Source organism: Haliotis rubra, unplaced genomic scaffold (genome assembly GCF_003918875.1).
Source record: "Haliotis rubra isolate DU_JTF1 unplaced genomic scaffold, ASM391887v1 Scf1697, whole genome shotgun sequence".
Classification (NCBI taxonomy): domain Eukaryota; kingdom Metazoa; phylum Mollusca; class Gastropoda; order Lepetellida; family Haliotidae; genus Haliotis; species Haliotis rubra.
In genome coordinates this window covers 64,249-76,390 of record NW_025765666.1, presented here as the reverse complement: position 1 = coordinate 76,390, position 12,142 = coordinate 64,249, and the positions used below count along the sequence as shown (strand labels likewise).

The window sequence follows — 12,142 nt, the reverse complement described above, 5'->3', positions numbered from 1 at the left end:
ATTGCTTGCGACTATATCACATGTAAACAAAGAATGGCGTCTGCCTCTAGACTGGATTTGTAAGGTCATTGAAACATATTGTGATAGGTTTAAAACTGTTAATTATGTTTAAGTTGAGTGTGCAAAGGATTAAATGTAATAAAATAGCTTAAATAATGCAGTGAAATTCGGTAAATGAAATATGTACATAGTGAACTCAAAACAACAACTTATGGAACGGTTTTCGAACTCCGGGCACTGCATGTGTCATATTATGACGTCATAGCGATACAGTTTCTCGACGGAGAGTTTGGCGGTTACCATGGTAGCAGGTAATATTTTCCTAATGTCACTCTCCTGGGAGGGACACGGAAACTCTGTTAAAGGGTCACTGACCAATGAAATTAAAGTATTTTACATTAAGGTAAGATAATGGTTGGCAAATCCCAGACAGGTTCCAAACATTGCAGTCACCTGGGAAATAGAACCAGAGAACGCAGCGTGACAGAACAAGTTTTAATAACCAGTCTACTTGCCCACAGAAACGACCATCAATGGACAAATACAATGTGATATGCCATTACTATGCCGCTATACACATGGGTATGCCATACGTAATATACTCGTGTTCTGGGGTGACATCACAGTATGTCAGTCAGATCCTACTGTATAAGCAGAGAGCAGTCGTGTGCATTTGCAACAGCTTTGAAACACAAGAGAGATACAGGGGAAAAGGCATATGGACCATGACATTGTATTTCAAATGAGGAAAAACATGAGAGATCCATTTAAGAGGCATTAATTTTGTTTATTATCATTTTGAATATTACCATTGTATGAACGGAGAGCACATGTGCGCAAAGGGTGACTGAGATGCTTGCACCTTATAAGGAGCTTTTCTATTTCATCTTTGCTTTGCAGAAAGAAGTTGCCCGTCCTATTGCACTACTGCGTGTAGGGAAACAGTAGGGATGAGAGTAGAATCCACAGAGGCTGCACGGAGTTTGCCTACACCAGGTATAACATTTTAAAAAAGCCGTTAATACATGATAACTTTTTCATTCTTTATCACAAGTCAAGACAGAGCTATTTTGTCCTCCATCAGGTGAATGCTGTGTAAAGTGTGTCGAGATTTATGTTTACACAACTCAGGCGAAAGAGAATGTACAAGGTAACAATAGTATGATAAAGTCAATGGGAGGATTAATGTACAAAAATACTGTACATTCGCGAAGCCAGTGAGATAGGATTAATAATACAAGGATAACTATGTAATAACGAAGACAATAAGATTAACATGAATGGGGTTCAGTTGAGCAATAGTCCAATCAATAAGCTCAGTGGTAGATGTTATGAACACAGTGGAGTACATACTGGGAAGGTAGATGAAATGATCACAGTGGAGTACATACTGGGAAGGTAGATGAAATATGATCACAGTGGAGTACATACTGGGAAGGTAGATGATATGAACACAGTGGAGTACACACTGGGATGGTAGATGCCTCTGCCTAATTGCTGGCTTCTTTCTTTTTGATTTCGATTCTTTCTTGATGTTTTTCTCTTTTCCCCTAAAGCCTAGTGGTGAAAGCGTTCGCTCGTTACGCCAACGACCCGAAGTTCGATTCCCAATATAGGTACAAAGCGTGACGCCCTTTGTGGTGTCCCCAGCATGATTTTGTTGGAATATTGCTAAAGGCGGCATAAAACTAAATTCACTTACTCCAATGATTGATTACTGGTGTTGACAATTCTGGTTTGTTGACAGGAAACATAGTTGTCAGGATTCTTTTATGAAATGTTCTGAATGGGCAGATTGACCAACAGAGGTCTTGTGTTCCTGTATTATGTTGGCTGTGGATCACATGTATTTGTCTCCACAATTGTCTTAGGGTGAACTATGTGGATACAAAGATACTGGAATCGCTGATGTGGGATTTCCCAATAGTGCTTGTAGTCTGACAAGGTGCTGGGCTGTGTTTCAGAAACCTAAGCCCCTGGGAAATACCACCTGTATTCTGACTTTGGCTGGATCTTTATGGAGTTTGACAGTGGCTCTGGCATAGGGGTGGAAGTGGGCGTATGGGTATGGGTTGGGTTGGGATGGGAGTTATTGAGTTTATGGGGTTCAGGTATTTGATTGCAGTGTCGTCTATTGCTCTATCAATGTGGGCTTCTAGAGAGTCTTCTTGTGCTGTCTTAATTTAGGGGTCTTTTTTAGATATACCAAAATCTGGTGGAGAAAAACAAAAGACAACCCTTTGCTATAAAGCAAAAGGGCCCCGTTCCCAAACTTTAACCAGCCCCATCACCCACCTTCGTCAGCATCCCATATCCCACTACCAGTCGCCTGATCCACTGTCTATTTACGAAAAAGGCAACACACATTGCAGAAAAATACTGAAACACATGCCAACTGTAAAGGTTGATGAGGGAAGTTAATCTTCAGGACAATGGACACATGTAGAGCAGATGACCAGCAGATCAGATCCGGCCAGACAAAATCTTCACCCCAGACTCGTTTTCAGCGGCTCTATCATATAACCTGCTGTACCAATCAGTTTGGCACTTAAACTTAAACTGTTCAAAATCTCAGAAAATATGATGAAACAGGATGTTGTGTATCGATAACATTTTCCAAAATCATTGAACTAAATGTGGTCATCAAATTTTAAACAGGGATTCACAAGTCTCTCTCATCTGACAATTCAGCTGGGCATAAAAGTAAAACGGCAGTAACAAGTATACACTGGATGACTGAAAACCAGTGATGATACCAGGTTTTTATGTCAAAGAGCAGGCATGTCCGAGATCTAGGGAGACACTGGGAGATCCGTTATTTTTATTTGATTGTATCTAGACGTTGATGAGGTGAATGTGTGAAACAGTAGTATGGTTATGTGGTAAATTCATCTTGGGTGTGACGGGATATATTGTTGATTCGTATGTGTAATCTGAGAACATTCTGGACAGTGAGATTACAACTGCTTCGTGATAGTATTACGTGATGTATTAGTATGACAATGCAATGTGTGTCAGTAGAGAGTAGACAGTATGGAAGGAATGTTGGAGCTTATGAGTAATTTGAAAACATAATAATTATACCCGACTTATAAAGCGAATAGCTCCACACGTAATGTGTGCTCGAGAGACACAAATAAGTTCTTCAGTTTAGTCAATGAAGTTGGAATAGTGTCTATAATCATTTCCATTCAGTTCCATCGTCAAAGAAGGTCTTCACTTGTAACACATACACAGGATGGGAATGGGTTCAGCTGAATTAAATTAATGTAAATGAGTATTTGTTAAGGTATTTACTGTTCCTTCCAGTGACATTGAAATCATTGTGTTATAGTGACACAGACGGGTCCACGAGTGGATACAGACATCCATACTGCCTGCAAGAAGGGTGACCTGGACCGGCTTAGACGCATCCTATCTAAGGATCTGGAAGACGTCAACCGTAGAGGGAAGGACGGACTAACACCTGCAATGATAGCAGCACGATTCGGACACAGAAGAATGGTAGACATACTTGTGAGTAAAGGTTCTGAATTGCATCTCCTTGCCGATAACACAAACAACATCCTTCATGAGGCCTGTATTGGAGGACATGTTGACATGGTGAAGTATGTCCTCTCTCAGAAGGTTGCAGACATCAATATTAGGGGCCAGTACGGGAGGACACCCGTGATGCTGGCAGCAGAAATGGGGCACAGAGCGGTGTTTGACTTACTTGTGAGAGAAGGAGCTGATGTATCATTAGTGGATGATAACAAAAACAACATCCTTCATGTGGCCTGTATTGGAGGACATGTTGACATGGTGAAGAATGTCCTCTCACAGAAGGTTGCAGACATCAACAGTAGGGGCCAGTACGGGAGGACACCCGTGATGCTGGCAGCAGAGAAGGGATATAGAGCGGTATTTGACTTACTTGTGAGAAAAGGAGCTGATGTATCATTAGTGGATGATAACAAAAACAACATCCTTCATGTGGCCTGTTTTGGAGGACATGTTGACATGGTGAAGTATGTCCTCTCACAGAAGGTTGCAGACATCAACAGTAGTGGTCAGTACGGGAGGACACCCATGATGATGGCTGCAAGGAAGGGACACAGAGAAGTGTTTGACGTACTTGTGAGAGAAGGAGCTGATGTATCATTAGTGGATGATTACAGAGACAACATCCTTCATGTGGCCTGTATTGGAGGACATGTTGACATGGTGAAGTATGTCCTCTCACAGAAGGTTGCAGACATCAACAGTAGGGGTCAGTACGGGAGGACACCCGTGATGATGGCAGCAGTGAAGGGGCACAGAGAAGTGTTTGACTTACTTGTGAGAGAAGGAGCTGATGTATCATTAGTGGATGATGACGGAAACAACATTCTTCATGTGACCTGTATTGAAGGACATGTTGACATGGTGAAGTATGTCCTCTCTCACAGAAGGTTGCAGACATCAACAGTAGGGGTCAGTACGGGGAGGACACCCGTGATGATGGCAGCAGTAAAGGGCACAGAAAAGTATTTGACTTACTTGTGAGAGAAGGAGCTGATGTATCATTAGTGAATGATAACGGAATCAACATCCTTCATGTGGCCTGTATTGGAGGACATGTTGACATGGTGAAGTATGTCCTCTCACAGAAGGTTGCAGACATCAACAGTAAGGGGCAGTTCGGGTGCACATCCGTGATGATGGCAGCAGTGAAGGGGCACAGAGAAGTGTTTGACTTACTTGTGAGAGAAGGAGCTGATGTATCATTAGTGGATGATAACAGAAACAACATCCTTCATGTGGCCAGTATTGGAGGACATGTTGACATGGTGAAGTATGTCCTCTCACAGAAGGTTGCAGACATCAACAGTAGGGGTCAGGACGGGAGGACACCCGTGATGATGGCAGCAAAGATGGGACACAGAGAAGTGTTTGACTTACTTGTGAGAGAAGGAGCTGATGTATCATTAGTGGATGATTACAGAAACAACATCCTTCATGTGGCCTGTATTGGAGGACATGTTGACATGGTGGAACGTGTTCGCAGACTTATTTTAGTTGATTTCAACGCGAAAAATGTGCATGGCCATACAGCTGAAGACCTCCTTTCTTCAAGACATTACAGCAGTGAGGCCTTATACAGAATAAATAGAGACATTGCTGGTCTTCAGTATTGTAGTTTCACTGACATTTTCAAAAGAAGGAGTTGATGTAACATTAGTAGATGATAACGGAGACAACATGCTTCATGTGGCCTGTATTGGAAGACATGAAGACATTCTTGAAGTATGTCCTCTCACAGATGATGGCAGACATTAACAGTAGGGGTCAGTACGGGAAGACACCCGTGATGAAGACAGCAGAGATGGGACAGAGAGAAGTGTTTGACTTGTGAGAGAAGGAGCTGATGTATCATTAGTGGATGATAGCAGTCCGTAAAAGACACAAATATACAAGGCTATACAGCTAAAGACCTCCTTTCTTTAAGACAATGCAGCCTAACAGAAATCACATAGCCACATTGCCGGTCGTAAATATTTTCGTTTCTCTGACATATTTCAGGTGCAAATCTTATTTTCAAATTGTCTTTACAAAGAAGGTTATTTTCAATGTGATGACTCTTTATTTACAATGTTTTGATCACATTGGTAATTCTGCAGTCAAATTTGTATAATAATGTTTCACTACATGGTGTTTTAACATCTCAGAGCGAATAGCTCATGCATCTCACTTCTTGTGTTTTGCACGTGTCGCGAAGAAGGAAAGGTCCTAATCAGATTTTTCCCGTCGCCATGCATGCTGACTTGACCTCCACATGTATGCTTGTAATCAGATCTCAGGTCGCAGAACAGTGTGTTTGAATGTGGTGCTTATCACCCGAGTTAGTAATGGTCGGAAAAACTGTGACACACAACAAAAACCTGTAATTTTATAATCAATTTCAAAGACAGACAACTTCACGTGTGTCATTTCAATTTTCCTTTGCTGTATTGTCAAGCGTTTTACACATTAGTATCAATCTATAGTGATAGTCGAACACTGTGAGAAACACCGTGAGTACAAGTTACATGTCGAAAGATTAGGTCTAAGTTTAACGTTTGAGGATTACCTGCTACGAAGTGAGCAATTCTTTAAATAGTTTTATAATGGCACATAGAAACCTCTTGATATGCTTAGCTTAGACTCGTTCAAAGGGTTCACTACGTTCAAGATAAATATTCTATTAGTTACACTGGTGTTCAAAGAGTGAACCCATTTCAGTCCAGTAGATTTATTGTGTTTTCATTTGGTTTTGGTCGCGATAACGGTAACAAACAAGCTAATTTAAAAGGTGTTACAATGATCTGAGTTTTTCTAAATGTTTAAACGTCAGTGTTATCTGTTGTGAAGCCATCAACAGCATCATTTGACCTTATGTAAACATCCAGTAGCCACATGAGCATAACCTTCCTACTTCAGATTTCTGTACATCACTTGCTTGTTAACGGTATGAGTGTCTACACCGAAACATCGCATTCATTGTAATAAAACGGTTGTATGTGCATAGAACTACTTGTCTTGTCCTGTTTGAGGAAGTCAGTCAGACCAACCTTACAATGTAAGTGGAAAGCAGAGAATTGATCTCAATAACCACAGTCCTACTTGGTGAAGTCAGAGTTTACCGTCTACAATATGTGCGAGTCAATTCAATACACTCTAAACACGTATCTTAAACACAGGTGCTCCGCAAGGATATGTGTTTTCCCCTATACTGTTTACTTTATATACTAATGACTGCAGAAGTGATGTGAAACATCTGTGAAATTTGCTGATGATGTCCCATTAGCTGGATTAGGAAGTAGCAACGATGATTCACATTACTACCAAGCAATGGGACAGTTCTGTATATGGTGTCATGAGAACTTCCTAGGTCTTAATACGAAGAAAAGAAAGGAAATTACTATAGACTTTTGAATGAAGAAACCTACGTATAGACCTGTTCTGATTGATAATTGCAGCATCGAAGTTGTCCCAGAGTACAAATATTTCGGCACCATCATTGATGAAAGCTCAGTTATACTGCGAACACCGACAGAATATAAAACAAATGTCAACAATGTACTTTTTTACGGAAACTCAACTCGTTCATGTCACTCTTGTTTTATGGTACAAAACGTTTATTCAAGGCATTCTTTGTTTTAACATACAAAGCTGGTTTGGGTAAAATTCACTACAAAATGAAAACAAACTGTGCAAAATAATCAAATAAGCCTGAAAAGTATCAGGAGTGTCTTTGGAAAAAAATTCTTTTAGCCAAGCGGCATGTTAAAAAACTAGCTTGCAAAATTGCACCAGACTCAGAACATTTTCTTCACAACGAATATAAAATTCAACCTTCCGGACGCCGCTTCCAAACACTCCTTTTCAGAACTAACGGGACATCAAAATCATTTATTCCAACCGGCATTGCGACATTAACGTTTTATAGGTTTCATTCTGATACGTCAACCTCAAATTTTACGCCCCGATGATTTATTATCTTCTGTGTTTTAAATTAGTAGCTTAGTATTTTTAATTAGTAGCTTCTGCATCAATAATTTACCTCAATTTATTATTTATTCACTTTTCTTTTATATCCTGTTTCAGTGCTAATTTGCATTCTATAATGTTTCAGTTATAAATCACTTACCATAATATTCTTTTACCCAACTGTGCATTTTTTATACCAGTTATCATTGCTTGGATGTGGTTGAATGTATTACTTGTTATGTGTGTCATGTCATAGTGCCCTTGTGTAAATACTGTTGTCATCTTGCTCTCACTGAACTAAAACAGTTCCACACTTCTTTAGTTTACCAACAGGCACATCATTAACGGCAAACAGTGTATGATACTCAGAGGAGTGAAAAACTGTTCGAATGGAGACAGCAAGGGTGTATTATAATGGATTCAGAACTGTCACTGTTGTTTACTACTGAAATGTTTCTTCTAGATCACTGCTCAATTGTTAGTGCTCAAATCAAACATAATCATACCATCGGGAAGCATCGTACAGATTACACACCACCAAATGTTTTCGCATAGACTTCTATAGTAACCTTATAATTTGTTTTAAAATAGACAAGCTATCAACAGCCATTTCCATGTACGCATGGGTACACTCTGGCCTTTAAACTACAATAAAACACAATATCAGGCAGACTTTTCCGGCCTGTTTTGCGAGGACAGGAAGCGGAACACATCAACCCCAGTTCCGCCCCAAATGTCACCTAATGGAAAATATCTGTTCACACAATAAGCATAAGTCATGGTGATGAAAATGACAGCACTGAATACTTAAAATTGTGGTCAGTTTTAATTACTGGTTGGATATGCTTTAAAAAACAAACATCTTACACTATTTCATCCAATCACAGCTGTCACATGTCTCTGTCTCTCTTGACTTGACGGACCGGCTCAGCGAGCAAGCGATACTGATTCAGTGTAGTGTAACCTAGAGTGGACTGGTATGCAGTGAGAGAGGAAGCGTCATAGTGTGGACTGAAACATACAGTGAGAGAGGAAGCACCATAGTGGGGTCTGGTATACAGTGAGAGAGGAAGCACCACAGTGGGGTCTGGTATACACAGTGAGAGAGGAAGTGTCATAGTGTGGACTGGTATATACAGTGAGAGAGGACTGACTGACTAAGTTTGGTTTTACGCCGCTTTTAGCAATATTCCAGCAACATCAAGGCGGGGGACACCAGCAATGGGCTTCACACATTTTACCCAGGTGGGGAATCGAAACCGGGTCTTCGGCGTGACGAGCCAACGCTTTTACCACTAGGCTACCCCACCGCCCCCAGTGAGAGAGGAAGCATCACAGTGTGGACTGGTATATACAGTGAGGAAGGAAGCATCATATTGTGGACTGGTATATACAGTGAGGGAGGAAGCATCACAGTGTGGACTGGTATATACAGTGAGGGAGGAAGCATCATAGTGTGGACTGGTATATACAGTGAGGGAGGAAGCATCATAGTGGGGTCTGGTATACACAGTGAGAGAGGAAGCATCATGGTGTAGACTGGTATATACAGTGAGGGTGGAAGCATCATAGTGTGGACTGGTATATACAGTGAGGAAGGAAGCATTATATTGTGGACTGGTATATACAGTGAGGGAGGAAGCATCATAGTGTGGACTGGTATATACAGTGAGGGAGGAAGCATCACAGTGTGGACTGGTATATACAGTGAGGGAGGAAGCATCATAGTGTGGACTGGTATATACAGTGAGGGAGGAAGCATCATAGTGGGGTCTGGTATACACAGTGAGAGAGGAAGCATCATGGTGTAGACTGGTATATACAGTGAGGGTGGAAGCATCATAGTGTGGTCTGGTATATACAGTGAGAGAGGAAGCACCATAGCGTGGTCTGGTATATACAGTGAGAGAGGAAGCATCATAGTGTGGACTGGTATATACAGTGAGAGAGGAAGCATCATAGTGTGGTCTGGTATATACAGTGAGGGTGGAAGCATCATAGTGTGGTCTGGTATATACAGTGAGAGAGGAAGCATCATAGTGTGGACTGGTATATACAGTGAGGGTGGAAGCATCATAGTGTGGTCTGGTATATACAGTGAGGGAGGAAGCATCATAGTGTGGTCTGGTATATAAAGTGAGAGAGGAAGCATAATAGTGGGGTCTGGTATATACAGTGAGGGAGGAAGCGCCATACCGTGGTCTGGTATATACAGGGAGAGAGCAAGCACCAAAGCGTGGTCTGGTATATACAGTGAGAGAGGAAGCACCATAGCATGGTCTGGTATATACAGTGAGAGAGGAAGCACCATAGCATGGTCTGGTATATACAGTGAGAGAGGAGGCACCATAGCATGGTCTGGTATATACAGTGAGAGAGGAAGCACCATAGCGTGGTCTGGTATATACAGTGAGAGAGGAAGCATCATAGTGTGGACTGGTATATACAGTGAGAGAGGAAGCATCATAGTGTGTTGACTGGTATAGTAGTAGGTGTCCCCATACCCGGAAAACGTCAAAGCGTTATTCATCTACATTCGGCAAAAATCGAAACAGCTTTGATCTCTCGGGAGCGCGACCGCCCACACCCACAAAGTAAATAATCCCATCCCGGTAAGTAAATAAATACCCCGCGCCCGATGTAACGGCGCGCGCGTCTTTTGAAGTTTCATAAGACACTAAACTAAGCCGTGTTCAAACAACACTCCTCGAGAGAGGTAAAACGAAGTGGCGTGGCGCCTACGTGTCAGGTACAAAAGCGCCCGCAACGCTCAATCGCTTTCAATCATCCCGTGGACTACTGCCGCATCGCAATCTATCATGAAACAATATAAATGGGTGACTATCGCATTTCCACCTCGAACTCAAAGGCAACATTTTGGTGAAGAAGTAATTATATCCACGTGCGACGAATGGTTTCCCACAAAGAGGGAGTGTTTAAATCACCTTAGATATAGAAGAGGAAATCTTCTGGACACGGATTTACCGGATTCCTGGGGTTCCGTTCACTTTTTCATCTATTCCAGAAAATTGGTTACGGATTTGTTATAGTTCAACAAATTCATGGATTTAATAGTGGACGAAGTGGAATCGCACAACATCAATCTATGTCTGGAGGAACTTTTAACTCGTGCCTACATAGATACAGCCCGTCAGAGCGATATCCCTATACAAATAACTCGGGATGAAATATCTAAATTCGTCAAAGAACTATTATTATCTTCTATCGATGAAGTTGAAGTCACCCGCCGCTGGAAAATTCTCATTTCTGAAACCCCGATCCTATGGAATGTATCGCCTCTATACTTACTTAAATACGAGTGCCGAGATTATCGTGATACAATATTGAAAACGGACCGCTGGATAGAGCGAGTAATCAAAATTATTTTACGCACCCAAACTCGGTCAATGTAAGTATGAACAGACCAGAACTTTACCGACGCAACTATTTTGATCCAAGACAACCGGGAAGCATTTGCCGGAGCACAGAAATTCGCCCAAGCCCTCGCGAACGATCACCCAAACGTGAAATCGCGAGATGTTTTAAAATGGTTACAGAAACAAGAAGCCTATTCTCTTCATCAGCAACCATCAAACATTCTTTAAGAGAAACAAGGTCATTGTCAGCGGAATCAATGTTCAAGCGGACGCGGATCTATGCGACGTTGGAAATCTGTCGGAATTCAATGACGGAATAAAATACATTCTTATCCTAATCGATTGTTTCTCCAGATATGTATGGTATGCTACAGTGAAAGACAAATCGTCGAAAACGATAGCAAAGGCCATGGACAGGGTGTTGAGCTCCATGGACAAACCACCGTTCCTTCTACGCACGGACAAGGGAACGGAATTTCGAAACAAGTCGGTAAACAAGGTATTTAAGAACTTTCACGTTAAACACTTCATTACGCATAATTCCGACGTAAAAGCCAACTACGCAGAACGGTTTATTCGCACGCTTAGGACTCTCATGTTCAGATATTTCACTTACAAAAATACCTACAAGTATCTAGATGTTTTACCGGATCTTATTTTCAACTATAATCATCGACCTCACAAAGGATTGAGAGGGAGGTCTCCCGCTGCCATAACGCCCAACAACGAAGCCGAGGTCTGGTTAGAAAACTATCAACCTCAAAGGATATATTCGGGTTCCAAGACCCAACCTAAACCAAACGCAGCAAGAACGAAAACGTCATTGCATTATATAAGAAAACCAAGATATAAATTCAAAGTCGGAGACTTTGTACGCATTTCGTTGATCAAGCGTACCTTTGAAAAGGAATACGAGCAGAAGTGGTCTGAAGAGATTTTCCGAATTACCAAACGTCGGATAAGGGATAAACTCGCTATCTATTGGCTCGAGGATTTACAATCGGATCCGTTACAGGGAACATTTTACGAGGAAGAGCTCCAGAAATATCACAGAAACCCGGATGAAGTCGACTGGAGCATAGAAAACATTTTAAAGAGGCGAACCAAGCGTGGGCAGAACAATGAGAAGATAAAACAAGTGTTCGTGAAATGGAGAGGGTTTCCCAAGAAATTCAACTCTTGGATTAACGCGGATCAAGTGAAAGATTTAACGTGATGGAGTGGATTGTTATTAGTAGCGATGACAGTATGGACTACTTTCCGGGTAACAAACC

The 12,142-nt window shown here is 41.5% G+C and overlaps 1 protein-coding gene across 1 annotated transcript; it reads left to right on the top strand.

Moving 5' to 3' along the window:
• The first annotated feature begins 950 nt into the window (after positions 1-950).
• LOC124272386 (ankyrin repeat domain-containing protein 50-like) lies at positions 951-4,527 on the top strand. Its single transcript, XM_046707552.1, has 2 exons — positions 951-996; positions 3,335-4,527. Exons 1-2 carry the CDS (start codon positions 951-953, stop codon positions 4,525-4,527), a joined length of 1,239 nt encoding a protein of 412 aa, XP_046563508.1.
• Positions 4,528-12,142: the final 7,615 nt, after the last annotated feature.